The sequence below is a fragment of the Trachemys scripta genome, chromosome 6 (assembly GCF_013100865.1).
Source record: "Trachemys scripta elegans isolate TJP31775 chromosome 6, CAS_Tse_1.0, whole genome shotgun sequence".
Lineage (NCBI taxonomy): Eukaryota > Metazoa > Chordata > Testudines > Emydidae > Trachemys > Trachemys scripta.
The window spans coordinates 122654019-122681694 of record NC_048303.1 but is presented as its reverse complement, the minus strand read 5'-3'; the positions used below and the strand labels follow the sequence as shown (position 1 = coordinate 122681694).

Sequence of the window (27676 nt, the reverse complement as noted above, 5' to 3'; positions counted from 1 at the left end):
GGCAGTCAAGAGACGGGGGGGGGGGTCGGGAGTTCGGGGGGGGCTTTCTGTGGGGGGTGGATAAGGTTTTGGGCAGTCAGGGTACAGGTAGGGGGTAGGGTCCTGGGGGGCAGTTGGGGGGGTCTTAGGAGGGGGCAGTTAGGGGACAAGGAACAGGAAGGCTTAGGTAGGGGGTGGGGTCCTGGAAGGCAGTTAGGAGCAGGGGTCCCAGGAGGGGGCAGTCAGGGGACAAGGAGCGGGGGGAGGGTTAGGGGTTCTGAGGGGGGAAAGTGGGAGGGGCAGGAGTAGGGCTAGGGCAGGATGGGGCGGGGCTAGGGCGGGGCTCCTCCTGTCCTCTTTTTTGCTTGCTGAAATATGGTAACCCTACTCAAGAGCAATCTCGGGCTGATTTGTTTAGCTTTTATATGGTGGTAGCGCCTGAAGCCCCATTATGGTAGGCCCTGTAAAACAGTTCGTGCACCAGAGTTTTGCAAGGAAAGCAGGTGAACTTTTTAGTTCTGCATGATTTCACCACTAACCCAAGAGAAACTCTGCCATTTTAACCAAATCTCACTTTGACTTTGGAGTTTCATAGAAATTTCCTAGATTCAAGGACTGGAAGGGACCTCGAGAGGTCATCGAGTCCAGTCCCCTGCCCTCATGGCAGGACCAAATACTGTCTAGACCATCCCTTATAGACATTTATCTAACCTACTCTTAAATATCTCCAGAGATGGAGATTCCACAACCTCCCTAGGCAATTTATTCCAGTGTTTAACCACCCTGACAGTTAGGAACTTTTTCCTAATGTCCAACCTAAACCTCCCTTGCTGCAGTTTAAGCCCAATGCTTCTTGTTCTATCCTTAGAGGCTAAGGTGAACAAGTTTTCTCCCTCCTCCTTATGACACCCTTTTAGATTCCTGAAAACTGCTATCATGTCCCCTCTCAGTCTTCTCTTTTCCAAACTAAACAAACCCAATTCTTTCAGCCTTCCTTCACGGGTCATGTTCTCAAGACCTTTAATCATTCTTGTTGCTCTTCTCTGGACCCTCTCCAATTTCTCCACATCTTTGGTTCATATGTAAAACTTTAAGTGAACTGGTGGAATAAATTCAAGTCCTCAGAGATCTGAACCCAAATAAAATATTGGCACAGACCCCTGCAAAGTGAAACTTCAGAGTACTGAACAATTAAAATTCAGCTGACAGCAAATCAACCAAACTCCTCCATTAATAATGTGCATTACAAACCTCTTCTGAAAGCAAGAACTTTCCAAATTCCAAGTGGTGTCTCTCTAAAATTGATGAACCATGAAGTTTTGCTAAAGGATGTTGAGATCTAATTGTGTAAATTAAAAATTCAAAAGTTAGTACAACACTAATGAACAAGGGAGTTTTACAGAGTGTTGTCTTTTAATATTTCAGTTTATCACGCTTTATATCTAGGTTTAGCTAGCGGATAAAGGGTTAATAGTTATTATTTTAAATAAATGGCTTATCAATTGATCAAACGATTCTTAGGCTTTTAACCAGCTGTAACATTTTTCACTGCAGTACTTATAAACTATCTAAACACCTACTCATGTCTAACATGCTTTGAATCATTTATTAGCCCTTAATAAATGGCCCTTATTGTAATGTGTGAGCAGGTTTACTCTACTTTAGGAACTCAACGTATTTTATTGATTTAAAACAACAGGAAAAGCAGTAGCCCTTGCACAGTTTCCTAGATTTTATAGAAGATCTGTGAAATCCCAGTGCAAAGCCCTGACAGTCAAATCCTTGCACACAGCTAAATCCTGTACAGGGAGGGGGAGTGAGAGAGGCCCACCAGCTCATGAGAGCACTAGAGCAATGAAGCCAGCAAGCACCATGGGCGTTCGGGTGCATTACTTGTGTAGGAGGGGCATGACTAGCCACTGAAGTAGTGAGGTTGTGTGCTGCTGCGATTAGCTCTGCTGTATGCTTTCCACTAGACCAGGGGTGGGCAAACTTTTTTGGCCTGAGGGCCACATTGGGGTTCTGAAACTGTATGGAGGGCCAGGTAGGGAAGGCTGTGCCTCCCCAAACAGCCTGGCCCCACCCCCATCCGTCCCCTCCCACTTCCTGCCCCTTGACTGCCCCCCTCAGAACCTCCCACCCATCCAACCCCCCCTGCTCTTTGTCCCCTGACCTCCCCATCCTGGGATCCCCCACCCATAACTGCCCCCTCCAGGACCCCACCCCCATCCAACCCCTCCTGCTCCCTGTCCCGACTGCCCCGACTCCTATCCACACCCCTGCCCCCTGACTGTCCCCCAGGACCTCCTGCCCTTTATCCGACCTCTCTGCTCCCCACCCCCTTACCATGCCGCTCAGAGCACCAGGGACTGGCAGCCGTGCCGCCCAGCCGGTGCCAGCCACGCCCCCGCGCAGTCTAGAGCACTGGGGCAGGCCGGCGGCCCTCATAGCCACACTGCCCGGCAGGAGCTCACAGCCCTGCCACCTAGAGCGCTGGCGGCACGGCAAGCTGAGGCTGCGGGGGAGGAGGGACACCAGGGAGGGGCTGGGGGCTAGCCTCCCTGGCCGGGAGCTCAAGGGCCGGGCAGGACGGTCCTGTGGGACGGATGTGGCCCGCGGGCTGTAGTTTGCCCACCTCTGCCCTAGACGATAAGCATGAGCAGAATGTCTGATGTAATAGCAAAGAGTAACCACCCATGACACGCTGACCCCGCTTGCTGCTTAGAAACCCAGCAGGGGTTGTGACCAGCTCACTCCTGGCTCCCACTTTGAAGCTCAAGTTTTGGGGGTCATGCATAGCATTTCCCCCCGACCTCCAGTATCTCTCTAGCTTAACGTCCCCTCTTAAAAAACGAACTGCTGCTTTGGCCAAACACCGATTGCTACAATAGCCTGGTCTGCGGTATCAAACTACAGCTTCTGCAGCCGTCAGATAGAGTCAGTGGGAACAGGATGTGGTGTGAATTCGGTTAGATCCCACTCCACCACTACACGCGCACAGTGAATGGAATCATTTAAAGCAATAGAAAAGTGCCTACTTCATCTGATACAGGTTGTTGGTGCCCCTGTGATCAATATCATGACACAAAGCTGCAGTTACCATAGCAAGGGCTTCAAGGTCTGTGTAGTAACGCTTCAGTTTGCCAGTCTAGGGGGAGAGAATCACATGCTTTCGTTAGTATTTCTGATAGAAAATAAATCGGAGTGAGTCTGCTAGGTGAGTAGGAGTCTATTACGCTAAACACAATTAAAGAACTAAGCATGGAATTTGTGAAGCTACATACAAGACACACTCTAGAATTAGCACAAGAATTGCAGAAAGGGAAGGGGGAAAACATTTCAAGATCAGAGCATGTGTGTGTGTCTTAGTTACATATATGAGAGATCCTTACGTGTCGGTGTTACTTATCACCGTAGCATCTGAATGCCGTACTGACCTTAACTCATATATCTTCCCCATCCCCTCCTGAGATGGAGTCAGAGGACAAGCACCTCCCAAAGGTGGGCTGAAACCGGCTGGGCACAGGTCTGTGCTGAACCATTTAAGACCGCTCCAGTTGGGCTGCTATTGTTCATAAAATGTTAACTCCTTGAAGGGAAAGGTCCTGCTATAAACAGCTGTTCTTGGGTCTGAACTTGGGGGCTGCAGTATCAGAGCTCTGCTGTTAGCGCTAAAGGACTACTGTACGTTCATCAGCTAGAACAGGGGTCGGCAACCTTTCAGAAGTGGTGTGCCGCGTCTTCATTTATTCACTCTAATTTAAGGTTTCGCGTGCCAGTCATACATTTTAATGTTTTTAGAAAGTCTCTTTCTATAAGTCTATAATATATAACTAAACTATTGTTGTATGTAAAGTAAATAAGGTTTTTAAAATGTTTAAGAAGCTTCATTTAAAATTAAATTAAAATGCAGAGCCCCCCGGACCGGTGGCCAGGACCCAGGCAGTGTGACAGCCACTGAAAATCAGCTCACGTGCCGCCTTTGGCACGCGCCATAGGTTGCCTACCCCTGAGCTAGAAGTAATATCAGGGTCATAAATTTATGTGGACCAGCCACTAGAGGGGGACCGAGACCCACTTGCCTTGTGTGAATTACCCTCTAGATTAAGTTTTGTATTTTTTATTAACAAGACTTTTTCAAAAAAAGGACTTTGGCAGAGACTTGTAAGAAAACACATAAGATTTCTATTCACTACATAAGAGTCCCTGTAAATAAAACTATGCTTTGGAGTTAAGAGGGAAAACATAGTAGTCGTACATAAGATATACCATTAAAAGCGTGAACATGGTCTGTGCCACATTGAAGCCGTGCCGCCAGTTGTGGTAAGTAACCTTCCTGTAACCCTTGCTGACGGAATACATGAATCTCACCAGCACCTGCACAAATTGGAGAGCGTTTGATCAGAATGTTAACAGATTTGCCTCAGAAGCAAACTAGTTTATAGTGCTTGGGAGCGATGGGGGAACAAATGTATGAGAATAAAGAATTAGTAAAAAACAGTTCTTGAAGCAAAAGCAATCAGCTACAAATCAATATTATAGAGTTGTTTTTATTATCGTATAGCCTGTAACAGAACAAGTGGTCACTAAGAATTAGGAAAGACCCTCAAGGTTTTTTGTTTTTTTTTAAAGATAGACTCTTCAACAAACAGTGTTTATTTTCCTTGANATCGTATAGCCTGTCTTAGGAAAGACCCTCAAGGTTTTTTGTTTTTTTTTTAAAAGAGAGACTCTTCAACAAACTGTGTTTATTTTCCTTGAGCCCTCGGGGGTGGGGGAGGAGAGGGGGAAGAAATCAAGGTTTTTCCTTAGTTGTACAAAACTAAGATAATATAGCTTCAGATAAGAATTACAGGAAAAGGCAGTGGCAAAACTTGTTCAAAGATGATAAAAAAATGTATTAGCCTTTCTTATGCCAAGTTAAGGAGGGGGAGCCTCCCTCTCAGTCTTCTAGCAAAGCATGCTGGGAAGCAGAGGAGTCTGGGGCCTTGAAAATGTAGGTGCTCTGTTTTCTTAGTTAGTATTCGGGAGAAAGCTGTCTGACGGATGTATGGAAAGAATGAGGGGAAATAACTCTGAGGAAAACATCAGGTCAGGGTTGTATAATAGAAAAGGGTTGGATACTTTGGTGGCATTGGTTTCTATATGTAGTCTAGTGTTGAATGGGGATAACTATTGTTTCTTAATCCCACCCCTGAGCTCCATTTTCTGTTATCTTTTCTCCTACCATTTCAGTTGTGTGATTAATAAACTAGATTCTTCTTTTGAAAGATGTGTATGGCTCCATAGCCAGCTAGGAGTTACAGCTGACAAAAGCAATTGCCTAACCTAGTGATTGTAATCTAATGCACTTAGAAATAAACTTTTAAAATTTTGTTTTATTTTCTCTTTATAGACCCCATATTTTATAACCATAATATCTTGTTTAAAAAGTGAAAGAATCCATGTATGACTGTTATTAACTCTTTACTGTAAGGTGGAATTCAACAGTAATGTGAAGAATTAAGATATTCAGACAATGCACTAGATGCTTCAGAAGGCTCTTCTGTGTCTGGCAGTAGAGTAGCAAAGTAATATGTTAAGTACAGGCATGACCCTGGTTCAGAACCAGTCTTTTTGTCTCTCTCTCTCTCTCTTTTCCAGGCTCTGTTGCAAAGGCATGGGAGGTGAATTGTGCACATGAGTAATAAAAAGGCAGTGATTCTTGTGATAGTTCAGAGCAAGTTAGCGCTGAAAACTTAGCCAGTACAGCTGCAGTTCTTGGCCCAAGTAGGAAGCCTACTTTTTAGTATCAAGTTGTAATGTTAATAAGAAAGATCAGATGAGTGGTCCCTTCTTGTCTGCTATCCTGTGTCTGACAGTGACTGGTAGCAGATGCTTCTGGTGAAGGTCCAAGAAGCTCTATGTGGGTATCCCAAGTGCTCACAAGAAGAGTTTCTTCCCAACCCCCTTAGTTAGAGGTTAGCTAATACCCAGATTAAAGATTTACATCTCTTCTAAACTTGAGGGGTGCTATTTTTTAAAAGCTTTTCTGTGTGACTGAATGTTCTTGTTAGCAAAGCAACCCTGCAAGTTTGTCTGAGCCTCATTAAGCACTGATCTCGGCGAGGTGATGAGCACCACCTCTGTGATATCAAGCATCCTCAAGTCTCACTGGGCAGGGGTGGGGAGAGGGAAGTGTTCTCAGACTTGAGTTCAGAGACCTTGAAAACCCTGGTGCGTACCAGATAGTCACTGCCCTATTCTGGTTTTCGGGAAGTGCTGAGTCTAAAATCTCTGGCAGTTTGTTTTATTAAGATAGAAGCCAAAATATTAGGGATGACAACGCTCATTGTCTCACTTAGCGCTAAGCGGGGCTACTGGCCTGATTCTCCCTTGCCTGGTACATTCTGTAGTCACTTCCCTCTGACGCACCTGGCACTGGCCACTGTCAGAAGACAGGATACTGGGCTAGATTGACCTTTGGTTTGACCCAGTCTGGCTGTTCTTATGTTCACTTACCTTGGGTAAAATTGTACCAAATCAGAATCCTCCATTCACCTAAAATGGTGGTTGCCGTTTGTACAGGCGTAAATGACCGCCCAAGTTGCAGGGCAGTGGAGAATCTCCGGCCTGCCTGTGAGTTTGCAGAACTGTTACAGCCAGTTTCCACGAGACGGCAATAAACGTCACTTGCCAGGCTGCAACAGCATTCTGTTAGCACTAGTGCTTCGAGTATCGAGCTACCCTTTGCAAAGTAAGGTCATTCTAAAGATGTACTTTATAGTACCCGCAACCGTACTGCTCTTGTGAGGCAGTGGCTTTCAACCTCTTCCTTACGGGGCCCCCTTCCACTTTAGCACTATGGGGGGGAAAATGGGTGTTTGTAACTCCATCTTCAGAACACCCGCCCTAGTGGTTATGTAGCAGGAAGCTCACTGTAAATCAATAAAAAGAACAGGAGTACTTGTGGTACCTTAGGCCTGGTCCACACTCACCCCCCATTTCGAACTAAGGTACGCAAATTCAGCTACGTTAATAACGTAACTGAATTCGAAGTACCTTAGTTCGAACTTACCGCGGGTCCAGACGCGGCAGGCAGGCTCCCCCGTCGATGCCACGTACTCCTCTCGCCGAGCTGGAGTACCGGCGGCGATGGCGAGCACTTCCGGGTTCGATCCCGAGATCGATTTATCGCATCTAGACAAGACACGATAAATAGATCCCAGAAGATCGATTGCTTACCGCCGGACCCGGAGGTAAGTGTAGACCTACCCTAAGAGACTAACACATTTATTTGGGCATAAGCTTTCGTGGGCTAGAACCCACTTCATCGGATGCATGCAGTGGAAAATAGGGTAGGAAGAGATATATACACAGAGAACATGAAAAAATGGGTGTTGCCATACCAACTCTAACGAGACTAATCAATTAAGGTGGGCTATTATCAGCAGGAGAAAAAAAACTTTTGTAGTGATAATCAGGATGGTCCATTTCCAACAGTTGACAAGAAGGTGTGAGTAACAGTAGGGGAAAAATTAGCATGGGGAAATAGTTTTACTTTGTGTAACAACCCATCCATTCCCACTCTTTATTCAAGCCTAATTTAACGGTGTCCAGTTTGCAAATTAATTCCAATTCTGCAGTTTCTCGTTGGAGTCTGTTTTTGAAACTTTTTTGTTGGAGAATTGTGACTTTTAGGTCTGTAATTGAGTGTCCAGGGAGGTTGAAGTGTTCTCCGACTGGTTTTTGAATGTTTTTGAATGTTATAAATGGGCCATCCTGATTATCACTACAAAAGTTTTTTTTCTCCTGTTGATAATAGCCCACCTTAATTGATTAGTCTCGTTAGAGTTGGTATGGCAACACCCATTTTTTCATGTTCTCTGTGTATATATCTCTTCCTACTGTATTTTCCACTGCATGCATCCAATGAAGTGGGTTTTAGCCCACAAAAGCTTATGCTCAAATAAATTTGTTAGTCTCTAAGGTGCCACAAGTACTCCTGTTCTTTTTGTGGATACAGACTAACATGGCTACCACTCTGAAACCTGTAAATCAATAGCCACTGTTCCCTCCCAGGGGGATCTAACTAGGTTGGGAGTCCCCAGGCATCATTCTGTATCATCTCACCAGAAACCGACACCTACCTCTTGTGGAATCTGGAACTTTTTCACCACCCCAAGCTCATAGTACATCTGAATTCCACACTTCACAAGCTCTAGTTCGGTGCACTTGAAATCACAGAAGTGGAACTCGTAGATCTCAGACTGAATGGGGTCTGGCAGTTCTTCTTTCTGAAAAAGAAACAGATTGGCTTGTTTCCCTGCGGGGCATGCCATTCCACAAAAAGCCACACATGGGTCGTCTCTAGGGTGACCAGACAGCAAGTGTGAAAAATCGGGACGGGGGTGGGGGGTAATAGGACCCTATATAAGAAAAAGACCTCAAAATTGGGACTGTCCCTATAAAATCGGGACATCTGGTTACCCTAGTTGTCTCAAAAATGCTGCATTCTTTCAGATTACTCAGAGATCAGTACTGTAACATGCTTTTTAAGTAACAATAAAGGCAAAAGTGCTTCTTCCAGCGACAGTCCATTTTGGTTTCTCTGCTGGGATTTAGCAGAAGAGATCTGCCTCCCCAAGTGGATTTCATGTGTCAGAGTCGAAAATGGTCATGGACTGGTGAAGGAGGCCAGTGGCGGCCCTAGGTCTGTATTGGCTCTGGGTAGCGAAATGAGTGGAGGATCCTAGTGGTTGAGCTGGTTCTCAGTAGGGTTTGTTCTGTTGGGGCTCAGTTGTGCTGGTTAGGTAATGCCTTGTGCCGGGGTAGTGCAAAGCAGCTTGTTCCCGAGAGCTTTGGAAGGCATGCCCTCTAATGATGCTATCCTAGGCTACGCCACATGCCTGTATGGCTGGGAAGGAGGGAGTTCTGTTCTTTCTGTTGGGAGGTCACCAGATACCATGCTGAGGGGTGTCACTATAAGAACCTGGATAGTGTTCTCCCACTTCTGCCAAACAGATTCTTATTTGCCTTTACTGTCAAGTCAATGGTGCATGGGCACTCACCAGTAGTACCGTCAATTGGTCTTCTTCACATTCCATTGGTTCTTTCCCCAGCCTCTCTCGTGTTGGCTACAGAGATCACGTACATGTTAATTTTACCAGCAACTCCACAATCAGCACTAAAGCTGCATACGTTTGGGGTGGTATCTAGTCCAACTTCCAAACACATGTTCTCTTCTGAACCTTACTTACATTTCTGATCTTAAGGGGCAGTTCTGACTTATAAACTGACTCTGACAGTGGTGGGGGTGGGTTCCCATATGCAAGGCATCTCTCTGATCATAGAATATCAGGGTTGGAAGGGACCTCAGGAGGTCATCTAGTCCAACCCCCTGCTCAAAGCAGGACCAATCACCAGACAGATCTTTGCCCCAGATCCCTAAATGGCCCCCTCAAGGATTGAAGTCACAACCCTGGGTTTAGCAGGCTAATGCGCAAACCACTGAGCTATCCCTCCCCGCATTGCTCCATTGTCGAGTGAAAAAACTGTTTGTCCTCCAAACTCACTCTGGGGATTGACACTCAAGCTGGGTTCTCTGTCTCAAGCATCATCACAAGGAGTAGAAGTCCTGTAGGCTCAGCTACGCCCATTCAACGTCACTGTCATCAGACTGTGCTTTTGGTGAAATCGGTGGAAACCTAGCTATGGCTACTGGAGTTGCACAGATGTAGTGAGGACTTGATTTGTCCCGCAAAGCTGCTTACCCCTGATAATGCCCAAGAAGGAAAGAACCCATCTTACCTCTCAGAGCCTATAGTGAGTTTGCAGGGCTAGCACTGAAATACATTTTTAATACTAAGCAATGACCATTTGCTTTTCCTTAGCTAAGGTCTTGCCACCCTGCCCAACCATTGTCCACCTGGCAGCTGCCCTCCCACCCCAGAGGTGACTGCATCTCAATGGTAAAGTGTACCTGTACGTATGCAGCTTGTTTAAAATTAATTGCAGAAGTTCTTCAGCAATGCAATTCTTTCTGGTCAGCTCTGGTTGAGCTGAAGCATTACCACCTTCAAGGCACATATCACGAGCCATCTCTCTGTGCAGGCCTTAGGTAAGTGGAGCTCTGGAAGCTCCTGGGAAGTAGCTACGTGGATCTGTCCCTATTGAAGGTGGTATCACAGCTCTGACAAGGGTGGGGCAGGAGAGACTATGGCCCATTTACTAGGAGGTGGATGGGCCACTACGTAATGGAAGCTCACTCTGTGGTGATGGGTGCCTTAGAAATGCATGTAGTAAAATACAACACTTTGGAACAACACATGCTACATAAATGCAAGTTCTCTCAGGCACAGTTGCTATTTAAGCATGCACCGTTTGTACGCTGATTATAAACTGAAAAGCAGTACCAGGATTTCCTGAATTTCATCCTTATCGCACTTCACGTGGTACAGCACCATGTCCTGAGCAATGTCCTTGCGATTCTCCAGCTTGTTTATCTTATCGTAAGTATCCGTGTTGAGGACAGACCAGCCCAGGAACTGGGTCAAAGACTTAAAAAAAGAAAAGAAACCATGAAACAGGGGAACCCTCCTTAAGCACATTAAAGTATCTCATTGATTGCTATTGGTTTATTTCTAGGGAAAACATCCTCATAGTCTAACACATCTTATTACCAATAGGTTTATAGATGGATGTGAACAAAACCCCCTGCCTCCCAGAGCTTACAGCAAAACACAGCACACTCTGGTTTAGTATATATGGCCCCAAACCTTTAAATAGCCAGTCAGGTGTTTTTAGTCTGAGACTGAAACTGACATTCTGCCATTAAATGCATTGGCGTTCCAAGTTGCTCTCTGACAAATGAGAACCTTTCCCCTTGCTGAAGTAGTAAAGAGGGCCTGTTCTTGCAAACTCTGAGTGAGAACTGCTTGCTTGAGTGAGTAATACCTTGCTAGCCTTTGTGACTAATCGTGTGAGTAATGATTACTTGTGAGTAAGGGTTACAGGATCAAGCTTAAAACTTTAACGGTAACATTCATGTGTTCTCTAGGGAGACATTAGCACCGCAAGACGAGTCATTCAGCAGAGATACTGGGACACAGACTGAGGACCTAGCAGGTTGTTTAACAAAGTTACGTCTAGACATTATTGGAACTATGTTTCTCTCTTGACTTCCCTTTTGTTACGATTGTCTAAACAGCCAAAGGCCTCATCCTTTAGGGGAACAATCGTTACACTGGTTGGCTGGAAATAAATCAACAGGCCTCAGTATAAAAACTCCTTGAAAGTGTAGGCGCTCTGCAGCTGCCCAACAAGGCGTTTACTCTCGGGATACACTCAACTCCTTAGCTGAGATGTCTGGCCAGGCTGCACAATGCGTCTGTACTGTAGAGGGTCAAGGAGCCAGGATTTGGCCCCCAATCGAAAGTGAATCCGGTGTGGATAAGGATTGGTGACAACACTGAGCAGCTGGGAAAGGGAAATACTGAAAACTGTGAGAACAAGACTGGCCGCTTCATGATTTGGAAACGGATGCAAAGGTATTCACTGCCTTCTAGGTCTCTGGTTCAGATCTGTGCCATGCTGCTAGAGTACGTCTACATTACAATAAAACACCCATTCCTGGCTCATGACAGCTGAGCAGGGAGCGTCCCGGAGCCCAGGCTCCAGCCCGAGCCCAAACATCTGCATTGCAATTGTGTAGCCCCGCAGTGCAAGCCCAAGTCAGCTAACACAGGCCAGCTGCACATGTCTTATTATAGTGTAGACATACCCCAAGTGACCCAAAGACTTTTGCCTTCAGCTGTTCAATGGCTTATGTGAAATGAATTGGTCACCTGGCTACTTCCTAGTTAACATAACACTTAAATCTTTCAAGAATAAATCTCCTTGCCATGAAACAGCCAAGAGCTGGCTATATAGAAAGGAATAAAGCTAGCAGCATGATTTCCCCCCAACTCTTAACAACAGTGGTTCAAGTTACACCGGCTGTAGGTAGATGCAATTACTGACCTCAGTGGAATGATGACTGCTCAAGCTAGCTACGGATTTGGCCTATTTTATGAAATCACGGTAGAGGTGCCCTCCAGCCCCCTTCAACTTAAGTATTACATTTTTCACTGTAAATATCGACGGTGATGCGAGTCTTGGGCAGGCTTCTGTTTAGTGTCTGCCATCATAAGAATGCCTAAACCAGAGTTGGGTGTGAAACACATGTTCCTACCGTAGTTTCAGTGTGTCAACATTCTCCGTTCCATAGTCTCTTCTGCAGCTCATGTAAATTATTGGATTGCCTAGATGCTGATATTGCAAGTGATCTTGCTAGTTCTGTTTGAGTATACAGGATCTAGATCTTGAAAATGCTTGTCAGGTGTTGTACCATTCCCTTCAGAAGCTGGGCATGTCACCACTAAATCTGCAATTGCCTAAAATCTCTCTATGAATCAATTTCTTAGACCTAGAGCTACTGAGTTACACCTCCACAATCAAAGAAAATATTGGGGGCTGCAAAACATTGGAGACCACATGTACTGCTAAGAATTATTGGTCTTAGGCAGGGTTCCCATTTAACACCTAAGCTACTTTCGGAGCTGGTAAGCACTTGTACCTCCATGAGAGTCTCATCCTGTTCATCGAATGGCTTCCCGTCTTTTCTGTTGTAAAATGTGGCAACACCAACAATTTCTTCTTTTTTATTTACTATTGGCATCGATAATACATTTTTGATAGTCCATCCTGAGTCATCTACAGGACCTTCCTTGAAGCAACAGCAAGCAGAAAGATGTTGAATATATAAAATGTATTTTCTAAATGCATCAGTGCTTTTCTTAAGTGAACTCAGTAATGCAACAAGTTACAGGAATTTATATGTATAAAAAAATTAATCTATATTACATTTATTTTAACAAGTCTGTTTTTTAACAGTTATGACCGCTTGCACAGTACCTGAAATTTAAACATCTCATCTGCAGCAGCATTCATAATGTTGCAGATCTAGAAGATCATAAAAATATTTCGTTTTACAAACGGGTAGCATAAAGTTCAATAAACTCCTTTCTAAAATACTCAATTTTAAATCTAGTTAAAGCAGCTAAATTGATAAGTCTTCCATAGTTGAAAGTAAACATTAATTTGACATTCTGAAACCCTCAATGACGCTCTCGTCAAATACTTACAAAGCCACTTTCCGCTACATACGTTGGGAGTCCAGTAGCAAGTGCCCAGTGATCTGCTGTGGGATTTCTGAATGAAACAAAAGTGTGTGTATAATAAAAATTAAAGATGGAGATTACATATATTTCCTGGAGATTTTTGTAGAGCTGGAACATATCTGGTTAATCATGCAGCACGCATGTACACGGCTAGGGTGACCAGATGTCCTGATTTTATAGGGACAGTTCCGATTTTGGGGTCTTTTTCTTACATAGGCTCCTATTACCCCCCGACCCCTGTCCCGATTTTTCACATTTGCTGTCTGGTCACCCTATACACGGCTAATCCTTAGTCAGCCAGGTAGTCCTGTTGATTTCAAAGGATCTTCTTGTGTGAACAAGGATTACTCACATGCGTTAAAATTCATAGGATCAGACTCTCATTATCAACAGATGGGGCAATAGATGAGTTAGAGGATTCAAAGGGTTCAGTATTGCATGGCGTATTCCAATCAGTTCCCAGTTTTTCATCTTGAGTGTAACTAGATATGAAATAGGACTGGGAGTGTATTTAATGGTTCTAAATTTCAATATGCGAAAGAAAAAAGAAAGAAAGAAAAATAGGGCAATGGGAAGAAGGGAAATGTAACAGGTCTAATCTTGCAGAGCCTTGTGGACGAGCTCACCCTCAGAATTAAACAGATACAAAGCAATAGATGACCAAGAGGTAGTCAAGACTTACAGCCCTAGATTTTTTTAAAACTAGGCTAGGTGACATACTCCCTGTTGCACATTGGTGCACTAGCATTGTGTGCTCTGACTAAGGAGGGATTTGCACAAGGAGAGGCAGCTATCTTGAAGAACTGAGAGTGCGGGGACATGCCATGTGTAGGGGACTGCATGGAGGAGGGCAGAGACCAAAGTGGAAGGAGGCAACCCAGGGCTCATAAGGCAGGCAGCATGGTACATGGGCAGGCATCTCAAAGGGTGGCATGCAGTCAATGAGGGCAGCTATAAGAGGAATTATGAGAGGGAAAACAAACATTTTATGTGAAGTGGGTGGCTAGGGGATGCTAGTGATGGGTTCAGGGAAGGGACTGACCTGGTTCAAACTAGGAGAGGCACTTCTCGGCAGCAGTAATTTGGAGGGTGAGGAAAGTTCGCAGGGCAAGCTAAAGCAGGAGGCTGTTACAGGCATCAAGTCAAGAGATCACAAAGGCCGACATGAAAGATCTCATGGCAAGAATAGAGGATGGTTTCTAGACGTGTCAAAGCAACAGGAATTACTGCATCTGGATGTAGGGCATGAGAGGAAGAAGCGTGAAAGTTGGCTTTGAGGCGGAGCCTATGCGACAGGGAGGACAGAGGGCCCGGCAGTGAATGAGAAAGGCAGGAGAGAGAACGTTTGAATGGGAGGATTGGACAGCTGGTGATGCAGGACTGGGCAGAAGGGGCTAGGAAGGGAAAGGTGGGCTTGTGTATCTACAGAAGTGGTGACTTTACCTGTGAGTGGGTGCTACCACAGTGATACAGTGGTCTGCTTGTTACATTCTAATCTGAATTCCTGATAAATAGAAGCAACCAACAAATACTGATACATGTTTAATCCTACAATTCCATGTTCCATTGTTCCTTCAGCTGTTTATTGGTCTCATGGGAGACCTTCATTTTCAGATACATATCCTATCAGTCTGTGCTGCACAGAGGCAATGGAAATAGCTCTAGACATGGTACTAAAGCTTCGCTTACTCACGGGATAACTTTAATATCTTCCTTTCCGTGTAGGATATAATCAACGACTTTGTAAAAGACTATTTCCTACAAAGAAAAAAATCCTGGTTCAAGCTTGTGGTGAGAGTAAACAGTTGGGGGATGGGGAGGATACTAGGTCATCCACTTACTCTGCCATCTGGAGTCCGGGGCCCGGAATAAGGTGGAACTTCACCCATTAGAACTGGCCACAAGTCGAAAAATTCCTGTTTTAAAAAAAACCCCAAAACTTTTAATTTTAATACGTATAAATAAGTGTACCTGTGGTTGGATATAGAAACAGGCGGGGTTCTACTACCTCTATTATAATTTGCCATGCACCTCTACGATGCTCTCTACATTAAACCAAAACTTACGTTAAAAACATTAATGGTGCCAATTCAAGCACTCAGATGTTAGGAAAATGCCAGAGTTAAGGTAACCTTTAATTTGGCCCCCTTGTACATATGCATAAGACAGTATGTGATGTGATGAGACTGTCTCATTTCCACAGGACCCCTCTCAGTCAGTGCACAGGATGGATGGTGCTCACTTAATGAGCAATTATTCACTATTTTGTTTTCTCCTCCTTGTTCAGTGTATGGCCCCAGGCCTCCTGTGCCGAACACTACTCAAACCCTCTTCTGAAGGCAGAATTATTAATTTCCTCCCAGGCTTTTCTATGATTCTCATCACAATAGTATCTGAGTGCTTCACATACAGCAATGCCTGTGAGCTGAGGGGGGCTATTATCCACACAGTAGAGATGGGGAACCAAGGTACAGAGATTAACGTAATTTGGGTGCCCAGCTGAAGATGCCTAGGATCTGAGTTTTCAGAGTACTTCGCATCATGGAGCACTTCATGTGTTCACAGCACAGCTCCTGTTGGCTGCAGTTGCAGCTGTGAGTTCTCAGCACTTCTGCAAATCTGACACAAGGACCTCAAGTCAAACCCCCAGAAAATGCGAAACATGCAATTAGTGACCGTCTGTGAAAAGTCTGATGCAAGGGAATTGCCCAACCTCACACAGGAATTCTGTAGCAGAGGCAGGAAGAGAATCCAATGTCCCAGAGATGCGTTCAGCTGAAGTAGCCATCCTTTGTCTTCCTGCAAACCCCTGCCTCATTCACTACGCATCTTCCAAATTCTGCAACCAGCCAGGCCAGGGGTCCTACAGACAGCAGCTTCCTTCCCCACACAACCCTGATTCACCCCCGGAGCAGATCCATCCTGTGCACTGAATGAGGCAGGGGTCATTTGGAGATAAGTTTGTGATCATATAATTAAAGAGTGTATCCTCATGCATATGCACAAGGGAATTTAATTAAAGTTCATTCTGGCACTTCCTGTCTTTGGAGTACTTGACTGGGTAACCTTGCTGGCATTTCAGTGTAGTTCATGTAATTGCCTAGGTTTTTAAAAAGCAAACTGAAAAAACAAACTTCATCAGGTAGCATCACGTTGCTATTGAACCACTTTGGAGCCAAGGTGGGACTCTAGATCCACGGCACAACCCCCTGCCACTTCAGCAAATGGAGCAACTGACGGAGGAGAACAACCTACTATTGCTGGGCGGACCAGTGCTAGAGGGGGATGGGACCCTTTGCCTTGGGTTTTCAGAGATATCTGCTGACAGCAGGAATGGTGAGACTCTGGGATCTTAGGTTCCATTCCAGGCTCTGGAGAGAGTGTTGTCTAGAGGTTGGACCCTTCTGCCCCATGCCCTTCAACATCTTTGTCCTGTCTCCTTGTCCCTGTCCCTACTCCCCATGACTTGTAGTCCCTTCCCCAACTCTCAGTCACAGTTTCTACCCCCTCCCGCATTAGGTTCTCAGGGGGCGAGAGGGGCATTTTTTGCATTATACTTTCCATTCAGATAATCATGATCCAGAACTGATTTGTATTTTCACGGTGTGACCAGATGCACCCCTGTACTCACACCCCTGTACTCACACCCCACCCACTCAGAATAATCTTTGTCCAAAATAGGCCTTGTAAAGTATCATTTGAAAACTAATAACGTGCTGGTCAATAATATCAGGGTAGAACATATGTAGCAACATAATATGTAAAGTTATGAATTTCCACCCAAATTACGTTGGTGGCACATGTTCAAACCCATCTTGCCCCAAGTTCTTAAACAAAGGACAAGTTGATGCCTCTAGCCAGGTGTCATCACCTCTGATGGGCCATCACCTATGAAGTGGCCATTCTTTGGCAAGGAAGGGGGCCAGGAACAAACAGCTCTGCAGACAAGACCTATAGCTGGACTGTCCAGGAGAGGGCTGGAGAGTGCTAAACACGGGTTTTTGGGGAAAATCCAGGACTGTGTTGGGGTCACCCTGCAAGTAAGAACCAAGGCTGGTGGAAGCCAGAGGCTGGCTGGTGTGTGCTGACAGGCTGCTGGGGTCAGAGCTTCTGGACCAGGCTGTGGTTACACACAGACACTCAGGGTGTGACCAGCATGCTGACAGGCTGTCTGTGAGCCACCCAAGCTGGAAGCTACAACAACAAAGCATTGTGAGGTGCCCCAGGTTGCAGGGCAGGGGTGATACTGCTCCCCACTGGTCTGGACTGCACCCTGGAATTTCATACACTGTTAAGACAAAAGTTAATGCCAGAAATTGCCCAATTCACGTTTAGCAGCAACCTAAAGACCCTTGCTATGTTATCTTGCCATACACACGAATGCTTACCTTCTGTTTGGTCCTATCCAGAAGGCCCACTGAATATCTATCACAGTTCAAATATGCTCTCACTGTGTAAAAAGCTTTGTGGAACTGCCTCTCGATGTCCGTCAGCTCCTCAAATACCTTATTGGCCGACCACAACAGCACCTGAAGAATAAAACCAATTCTGTAGACCGTTCCTTCTGGAAAGCTAAGTATACTTGAGACAATATGTGACTAATATTTAGATATCACAGATTCCTAGAAATGCAACAGTACGGTATTTTAGGGTCTGCTAACTCTGCTTGTTCCAGCTCGGTTAGGAGGGTGCGACCTTTTTCATTGACTTCATTGGGAGCAGCGTTAAGCCAACATTCAGCATTTTGTAAAATCCCACATTCAAGCTGTGTAATGCAGAATTGAATAGTCCGAAATTGAATAAATTACCTATTGTTTTAAAATTCACTTAGCAGTGGCAATTGGCTGTTCTGTAAGTCAGTAAAATATGACATCCCCCAAACTATATATTAAACTTACATTAAGGTTGCAAAGTTTTCAATTAGAAGCTGGGAATGCTAGAATTAATGTTGCCTGGACATCTGTAATTTGGCATATACACAAGGAGGTCAAATTAGGGTTGCACAGGCAATGTTAATTCTAGCATTTTCAAACTTGAAGACTTTTGCAACCTTAAAGTTCTTTTAGGCTAGGAAGTTGCATCCCAAAAATAACTCTTACTCAAAAACCAAAACCCAAGTTCCATCAGGTGGGGATGACTTTGCCTATAGTAGCGCAGCTCTTTGCTGACAGTAGAGGAGTGTAGAGACTCATGATTCCTGGGTTCAGTTGCAGGTCTTGAAAGGGACTATACTAGGATATATTCCCCTCCGCCCTTCTCTATTCTTGCTCCCCTGCTCCTATCAATCCCCACTGCTACAGCTAAACCTCCAGTATTAATGCATATTAGTTAATCATTAACTGGATAACTTAGCATTACTAAGAAATTCAGTTTCTTAGTAATTATGTGTAATTAACATTTTTGTTCAGCTGAATTAAAGACCAAGTAATGCTAATGCTGAGTAATCTCATCAATAAGAATTATTAATAGAATGGACAAATCGTTCTACCACTCAGAAAAACGAATCCCTAATTCTGCCCTCAGCTGTGCACTCAGACATTTGTACCCATGTGGAGCCTAGTGAATCTGAGAGGATGGCTAGTCTGGGGCCTTTATCCCTATTTCTCCAGTCAATGAGATATTCAGCCTGGCTGATGGTACAGGAGAAATAGCTCTGAACCTAGACAATAAAACAGTTACTGGGATCTGCCTCTTTATCTTACCTGGCCTCTTCGAGTTTCACAATTGTGAAGATAACTCAAATGATAAATTTTCAGGTTTAAGGAGGCAAAATTCAGATACTTCAGGAAAAGCTGAAATGGAAAACAGTCAGTGTTGAATTGAACCAAACAGTGGCCCTGGGGGTACTGGATTTCATAGCACCACTGCAACTATGTTAGTCTGTTGCTCAAACTCACACCAACCAACCCGTGTCAATACTTTGCTTTGTGCTGATATAAGGGGAGGCTTGTTACCAGTGTGACTTGCCCTGGTCATTTATTGAGGTAAGCTGCACCCATGTAAGCCCATTTTACAATACAGCAGTGTCGACAGCAGTGGTTGTCAAACTTGTTTCATTTGCAGACCCCAAACAAATTTTGAATGTGGACATTCAACCGGTGGTCCACGGATCCCTACTATAGAAGTTTTAGACTGAAAAGTGGCTGAACAGAATTCAGTTATAAATGTTGCACATGCTTGGCACAGTGTGAGAAAGAGCGCTAAACTGTGGGCTTCTGAGGTAACGACAACACTTACAGGTTTAGACCTGTAGGTGGGGCTATACACATGCTTTTGATTGATCAGAAAAACAGAATGCCTTTTCTGGGGTCTGAAACTTTATTTTCATAGTCACCTTTCACAGACCCCTAAAAAATAGTCTGTGGGCCCCTAGGGGTCCCCAGACCACATGTTGAAAACCACTGGTCTACAGTAAGGGAATTGGCACCAGTGTAGCTACGCTATTGCAAACAACCCTAGTTTAGATGAGCCTATATATTATACATAGTAAGATTAGGGTGACCAGATGTCCTGATTTTATAGGGACAGTCCCAATATTTGGGGATTTTTCTTATATAGGTGCCTATTACAGTCCTGATTTTTCATACTTGCTATCTGGTCACCCCAAGTAAGATACATGCACAATAGAAACTGACCTACATTGGATCTTTTGGACACTTACACTTTCATCAGAGCTGGTGAAGAATGGGCCATGCATCTTATTAATGGCCATGATCACAGCAACTAGATCTTTGCCATTCGTGATGGGAGTTGCAAGGATGTTCCTTGTAGTGTATTGGGTGAGTTCATCAACAAATCTGCTGAACTGAGTGCACTGTTTAAAAGAGGGAAAAATGAAAAACAAAGCACAGTCCAAAATGTGAGCAGTCTTAAAGCCAGAAAATCTCCTCGGTGAAGCCACCTAAAGGAAGCTTGGCCTAAAGTATATTTTGAGGCATAGGGAATAGCGTCACGTTAACAAGAATAGAGGTGGTTGAACATGCATTCAGAGTTTATTAAACGCCAATGTTTATTTTCCTACAGTTGTCATGTAACTTGTTTTGGAAAGACCTCACACATTTGAGAGATTTTAGCAGTGTTCCCTATCTGAAAGACTAAGGACCAGGAAATTATCTCCAGAAAAACTCATAAGTTGCAATCCTGGTAGGTTCATTTTGACTCCAGTTTTAGTCTCCTTCCACCTGACCCACCCCACCCCGCCCCCCAAGCTGCTGAGTACCCACAGCTCCCAGGTGCGGGTCTGTGATCTCCTTTGTCAGTTGGACAACCTCCCTGTGAGGACCCCTTTACATGTCTGTGGTCGACTTGCTCCCAGGAGCAGAAGGGTTAAGGAGTGCTATGCCCCCTTCCCTGGATGCATGTGGGCAGGGTCAGGAGTGAGCTGAGCCTTCACTCCACTGCCAGTGTGCTGGCTCGAAAAGCCAAGCTGCTGAAGATGGGGAAGTGCTGCTGTTTATAACCCGGCAGTAACTTAGCTCTGGGGAGCAGAGAATTGTGTGTTGGAATGAAGCAGCATCGTGCTGGGCTCTCATAAATATGGGGCCAGATTGTGTGCCAAGGAGCTATTCAGACAGCCCAGGATCACCAGAGCATTCTGCCAAGCCCCATAAAGGCCACACCCAGTTCCACCTCTGGAACATGGTGGCTGGGGTGTGTGCTGGGAGTGGATAGCACAGAGTTGGCTTTGCATCACCCAGGGATTCTACCGGAGGGGAATCCCCAGCTGCCCCTAGAGGGCAGCCCTAAGTCCCCTGGGCACTGCTCCAGCACCAGTGCGCAGGAATACCCTATATGCATGTCACTGTCTCCCAGCGTCTAAAGCAGAGATACTCAGCCAGAGGCTCGCGAGCCACAAGGGGCTTTTTCATGTGTCTCCTGCGGCTCTTTGCAGCACGTGATATTAAACCACCATGTGATTTAAGTATTAACCAATCTAAGTTATTAACCAATCAGGAGGCTTTTACAATATCGTTAACCAATTGTAGTTGATAAAATAATAATACTTGGTCAGTCATTTTGCTATGAGAATAAGTACATATATAAAAACAATATTTCCCCTGTCATACTGTTTACATTTGAATATTTAGTACCGTAGTAAATGAAACAATGAATTCACACTACTGTGGCTCTCTTGGGTAATGTTGATCGCTAATTTTGGCTCCTGAACCACTGAGGTCTGGGTATCACTGGTCTAAAATAAAACTGTCTTTTGGACAAAGAAAGGATGCTGGCACGAAGGGATGCTGGGGGGAGAAGAGATGGAAAAACATTATGAAGAGCTAGCCAATGAGATAGCACCTTTGGTTGGAGCTGTGGCCCCCAGTCATCTAGTCCAGTGTTTCTCAACGACCGGCCTGTGGACCGGCGCTAGTCCCTGAGATCTCCCTGAAACAGTTCAGGAAGGCAGCAAGCCAGTCCCTGGTATCAAAAAAGCATGAGAAATACTGATCTAAACAACCTTCTTGAGTCCTCCCAGCCTTCCTTGTGCTACCAGGTAGATAGATGGCATCTCTGCCTGTTGTGTCTACTTCCTTTGGCTGACCTGGTGGCTCTCTCAGCAATGCACTGTAGTTAGGAGTCAAAGCAGGAACCTCGAAGCCCAAATCGTTTCAATAGGCTGCAGTCTGCATTGTAAGCAGCAGTGACCTACACAAAAATACTACGCCCATGCATCAACCCCTACGCTGGCCTCCCACACGATGCTCTTCACCCTCCATGACCAGGACCTACCATGGGTGCACACATTGGGTACAAGGAATGACAATAGTTACGGTGAAACTTGCCAGAAATGGAACTTTCTCAGAGGGCTCCCTGCTCTGAAACGCAGACTAGAGAATGATGGCAAATGTGACTGTTAACGTATTACTATCCTCTGATTCGCTCTGAGTGCAGTGAATGGTTACAAAAAAACCCAGCACTTAACATGCTATCCTGTAAGACAGAGTGATGCGGTTCGGCTGACTGGATAGACAGATGGCCGAGTTGTTATGAGAGAACTATATATGAAGTAATCCCAGCTATCATATTTGGGTCACATGGATTATATTATATCAGATTAGCCTGCTTCAGTTTGGATTCAGATGCTTCAACTAGGGTATATAATGGTCATATATGAATATATAAGGCTATAAAAATAAAACTCCTTGGCTATAGGTCCCTTAAGAATAGTGAGATGTGTGAGCAAAGTTTATATCTCACTGCTTCTGATGAGAGTTCACATATCAGTGTTAAGGATGGCTTGAATCCTTGGCTCACAAAAATATCTCTGAAGAGCAGTAGCCTGCACTGGATGGTGGAAACTTGAGCCAGAAAAAATTCCTGGGGTGGTAAAATATTTCTGGACTCTCTCTAAGGGCTTGCAGTTTCAGTGCAGTGCCTCAGGGTGTAGACAGCGCAGGGTTAGACAGTAGCAAGTGTCTGAGTTGCTGTTCTAAAATGACTTTTTTTTTATTAGGTGAGTTTTCCATTTTGAGCCAATATAAAACGTGACACAAGGCATTGTTCTCAGAGCGCACTAACAGTCTGACAACTCAATTATTCATTTATACCCGTGAAATATTTCACACAATACATTGGAAAGTTTTTTTTAAAAAAGGTAACCATCCCAACCATGTCTTTGGTTTCCAGCCTTACCATTGGTACAGTAAATGAGACTTCTACTGCACTGATTTCTCTTACGCCTGTTCATCATTTTCCTTAACTCTACAAACCCTGATAGAAAGTCTAGTTCTTATGAATCTTCCATTAACGGAGCAAACCAATGGAAAACCTACCTCATTGACATCCTTGATGTTCATAGTTCTCTTGGTTTGAGCAACATGCCCCACGATGCCCATGTCCAAAGGATAGACAATTTCACAATCTGGCGCCACCAAGCATTCCTCCAGCGTGCTGTCTTTCTCGATATTGAAAAGCCTGGTAGCTAGCTCTGGTGTGCCGTTCCTTTGCCTGTACATAAAAAGGCTGCAGCGGTCTGCGTGGATGAGACAGCTGATTCTTCTTAGAGTCTTGAAAACAACCTTCTCCATGTTAATGCTTTCCTGCATGTCTTGGATCAACTCAAAAAGTATCTCGCTCTCCTCTGATGTTTGATTGCTGCTCAGTGGCTCTGGTCTCAGTTTCTTATCAAAGTATTGCTTGGCAAAAGCAGGGTTACCATCGAGAAACTTCTCCACATCATCTTCCTTGATACTCATGGTGAACCTCTTAGATTCCCAGATCTTGGGATATGTTATCCCAGGAATACTGTCTGTCTGAAAAGTGTTCCTCCTTCCGGTGTGCTCCCCAAACAAGGAGATCTAATGCTCTGCAACGCTGCCCCTGGGACGGCCAGGGGTTGAGGACACTTTTGAAGAGTGAATGTCATTAGGAAAGTTATTCGTTAATAGTGTTGAAGGTCAGTCCGTGGGAGGATAGGTCTTAAGCAAACAGATTAAATGACCCATACTAAATCTGCAGGTCAATTTTTTCCCTTTACCTTACATGTTTTTAGAATATTTAAGAACACCCTCACTTTTCCCTGGATGGCACAGATGTATCCATCTTCCTGAAATGGTTATGTTGGTTTTTCTCTTTCTGGTAGACCTCTCTAACACTGAAATAATCTCTTTAGATTCTAATTAAATATACACTGCTCAGGTCTAATCCCTAGCTAACAAGGTGCATATCTTATTATTCCTGTGCTCGTAGAAGATCTAAGAGAAACAGACTTCAGTGAACGTTAAATCTGTCAGTGAATCTGTTTAGCTTGAATATAAAAGGCTTGGCATAACATGTTGACAAGACCCCTATGTTTACTGGCCACTGTCTTTTTTTTCTCTACTAAGGTTAGAGATAAGTGATCCTAAAAACAACTGGAGGTTTGATTCTGATCAGATAACAGCCTGGATGCCCTCACAAATTGGATCCCAACTACACCAGCCATTTGTCACTGAAAGTGAGTGGCAAATTGGGCCAACTATCTTTGTAGGAAACACAGACCGTTCGGCTGCTGGCTGAGACAGAAATGACTCCATGAACAGCCTTTCTTGTGGTGCTTCGGCACTTGCATGTCTGTTCCTGGCCACAAACAATTTACTCTCTCAAATGTTCACAAATGCTCCAGTCCAGATTGGGCTTGAGTTCAGTAGCAAAACAGTTAACTTATCCAAAATGCTCTGTCCATTCCCAATCAGTCCAAGCAAAATTAGCATCTTTGCAGATGTTCTATGGGGGCTGTAGCCCAACTTTCTGGGTACCATAATTGTGTATTTGTTGCCGCTTGGAGGGGAAAAAAATCACAAGGATCTTTAGCTCATGATACAACCTTTTGGAGGAAAAAGGTTGACCCCTTCATGCTGTCAACTTTCAGTGACACATCTGCGAAGGTAAACAAATTCCTTTATGCTGGCTAGACATACAAATAGGTGCCATGGTTTGTTACCCTCTTGAAATACTGTGGGAGAAGTAGTACCGTGTGCTCTTGAGAGTATTAACAAGGTAGAAACCTATATAGTTTTGAGTCTGGCAACCTCCTGTACTCAGGCAATTATTGTTCTGTATGTGTACTTATACTGTTGTCATCACCATGGTACCTGAGCAACTTCCAGTACTGCATCAAGTGATGTGACCAACATCTGTCATGTGTAAGTGCATTCTCTCACCCTCTCCCAAAGAGGAAAGGTGTGTTTACAGTGCAGTGTTTTCTGTTTTAAGGAGGATTTGGTTTGTGGGATTCTCTGAAAATGGACAAGGCAAGATGAAGAAGTGTGCCTTGCACTGGGAGTGGAAAGGGAAGTTTGTGATGGTCCTTATTTCCTGAAGGAGTCTGTTCCACAGTCTCGCACCAGCCTTGAGAACTTCCTCTCTTCCATAGAGGACTCTCTCCCTTTTATTGTTGAGTTGCATTGTGCCTGAGGAGCAGAGCTCTCAAACACAGTCCTCGCCTCAAGCTCCAGAATGATCTTTTAGATTTGCCAGGTCCAGCCCACTGAGTGCCTTGAAAGTAAGGATTGAGACCTTGAACTTGACTTGGTATTCTGTGAGAAACCAGTGTACGGGGTGGAGGACAGGTCTGATGTGCTTGCAGTAGCCAGTGTTGCTGAGATGTGCTGCAGCATTCTGTACTAGTAAGCGTTTCGTAAGTGATGAAGGCTTCATACCCAGGTATATCACGCTGCTGTAGTCCGGCTGAGAGGTGACAAAGGTGTGAATAACTGAGGCCAGGCCATCCTCCACCAGGATGGGATGCAATCTACTAGCCAACTGGAGATGGTAACATCTAACATTGCTGCTATATGAGAGCTTAGTGACAGAGGAATGCAGGAGCATTCCTAAACCTCAGACTGCTTTCCTCTGCCCACTAGCATCCCCTCTGCCTTGCTTGGGTTCAGCTAAAGCCAGCTGATCTTCATGTACTGGTCTTGTCCAAGCACTGAGCGGTAGCGGTATTAGCAGTGTTTGTGATGAAGCCTGTGTAGAGCTGTGTAATCTGCGTGTTGATAGGCTTGTGGGTCTTCGTCTCTTTATGAAATCAGGGGTGCTGGTTTTCTTCTACAGCAATAGCCAACAGCTGCACTACTACTAAGCCAGTAGCATAGAGCAGGCTTTATAACATAGGAAAGGTGACTGAGCCCTGTCTACACTAGGACTCGCATCATCATTGCCATGTGTGCCGCTGCCTTGTTAATGACAATGGATGTAATATGGGTAGGGCAGATCTTGAATTGGAACCGATATTAAATGGGGAGCCACTACAGAGCGTGGAGAACCAGAGTGACATGCTCACAATGGCCTCTTGCTGAACAGGAGGACCACCATGTTTTGGGGCAGTTGGAGCATTTCAGGTTGTGCGGTATCATTTTTATAGGAGCTGAACTACACAAGCCTGGATGCCATGACTGCATGGTTACTTCAGCTAGGTCTCTGCCAGATGGAGCCAAATCTTTCAGCCAGTTAGAAAGGGAAACTTTTTAATTTTTTGTTGCCATGACTATTTGCATACAGTGGTACCAAGGAATCAAAAAGATCCAGAGGCTGTAGACCAGCTTAATTTGAGGTCAAACGCTATCCCCAGTGGGGAATGTCATGGAGAGCGAGTTAATCAAAGCACTCCTCTCTTCCTACCAACGTCCGCTCGGTCCTGCCTGGTTCCGCTGTAGCCTGGCACTCTTCAGACCGGTGCCAGTTGTAGCTGGACATTGAGAAGGCTGTGAGATGGGCTGTTCGATTTAAACTAAAGTAAAGTTAGAGCTTGGTTTCTTCAGGCGGGCTGTGTTTCATCGCCCCTCCTAAGGGTTTCACTTAAACGTTTGACTTGCTCTCTTTGGATGTCAGAGGGTAAATAAGTCTGTAGGCCGAGTGGTGAGTGTGAGCAAGATACATGGACAAATGGAAATATTTTATCCAGCAAATCTTTGTTACTTATTAAACCAATGATATTGATCTTGAACTCTGGATTTTCTTCTCTTCAAAGATCATAAAATCAAACATGAGGGACAGAGAAACTCTTGCCGTAAGAAATAGTTTTGATATTGGGATTCTCAGCTTGCATCTATTAAGACGACATTTAGCAATGGAATTGATTCTGTTGTGTTTGTACAGTGCCTGGTTCACTACTGAGGCTTCTAGGTCTGACTGCAATACCACTAATAAATGAAGTAGGGATACTGAAATTTCCATTAGAAACTCAATCCAATTGGCATTCCAACGGGATTTCATTATGGGCGCCCCGGCTGAGATGTGTCTGGGCCAGACACAATGTAAACTGTTTTGTCTTGTGTGACTTCTCTAATACTTTCTATTGGCTACTGTGTGTTAAACTTTATGCAGCTTGTCCTTAAAACAAAGCAACCTATACTGTGTGTGTGTGTGTGTGTGTGTGTGTGTGTGTGTAGACTAAAGGAACCACTTCAGGGCCGGATTAAGCTTTTGTGGGCCTGGCGCCAAACATATTTGTGGCTCCCATGGAGGCAATGAAGCATGGCATGGGGGGGGCGTGTCGGTTCCTGGAGTGAGGGGCCAGCCAGGAGCATGGCATGGCAGGGACGGCCCCGCTCTGCCCAGCCTAGTGCAAGGGCACTATTTACAAACCGGCAGTTGCCAGATGCACAGTGGCCCACCTGGCACAGCGCTGCCAGCATGCCCCTTCCCCTCGGGGATGGGCCAATGCCACCCCACACAGTCCCCACACCCAACACCAGAACACACACACACATCCCCGATTTCCTATGGCCAGAGCCCCCCCAGACCGTGCCACAAATGCACAGCGCCCTGCACACCACCACCACTGCCCACCGCCCCCCCTGCCCACAGCCCCCCACGCAGAACCCTCACTCCCCAGTGCCCCAACACACAGAGATCTTCCCGCCCCCTCACAGCCCAGCACACACACCCCAGGCCCTCCAGAAACCCACTCCCCCACGCCCTGCCTCCCGGCCGCACTCACCGGTCCTGCTGGGGGTGACTGTGGCTGCCGGGCTAAGCCGGCAGTGCAGCCAGGGCGGGTCCCAGGGCGGGAA

The 27676-nt window shown here is 45.1% G+C and overlaps 2 protein-coding genes across 3 annotated transcripts in view; one reads left to right on the top strand and one right to left on the bottom strand.

The window, feature by feature from the left end:
* The window catches only part of PDE6B (phosphodiesterase 6B), a 42957-nt gene extending 19583 nt beyond the window's left edge, over positions 1 to 23374 (bottom strand). Inside the window, exons 1-15 of the mRNA XM_034774767.1 lie at positions 22952 to 23374; positions 19840 to 19992; positions 18881 to 18970; positions 17567 to 17707; positions 15020 to 15094; positions 14872 to 14936; positions 13143 to 13209; positions 12913 to 12960; positions 12575 to 12724; positions 10374 to 10517; positions 9030 to 9095; positions 8109 to 8255; positions 4249 to 4356; positions 3018 to 3127; positions 1231 to 1318 (exon numbers count right to left, since the gene is read on the bottom strand). Coding sequence (XP_034630658.1) covers positions 1231 to 1318; positions 3018 to 3127; positions 4249 to 4356; positions 8109 to 8255; positions 9030 to 9095; positions 10374 to 10517; positions 12575 to 12724; positions 12913 to 12960; positions 13143 to 13209; positions 14872 to 14936; positions 15020 to 15094; positions 17567 to 17707; positions 18881 to 18970; positions 19840 to 19992; positions 22952 to 23374 — 1875 coding nt within the window. The remainder of the gene's footprint in view (positions 1 to 1230; positions 1319 to 3017; positions 3128 to 4248; positions 4357 to 8108; positions 8256 to 9029; positions 9096 to 10373; positions 10518 to 12574; positions 12725 to 12912; positions 12961 to 13142; positions 13210 to 14871; positions 14937 to 15019; positions 15095 to 17566; positions 17708 to 18880; positions 18971 to 19839; positions 19993 to 22951) is intronic.
* The window catches only part of LOC117879515 (purpurin), a 76376-nt gene that overhangs the window by 6773 nt on the left and 41927 nt on the right, over positions 1 to 27676 (top strand). The gene's annotated exons all lie outside the window — the stretch shown is intronic.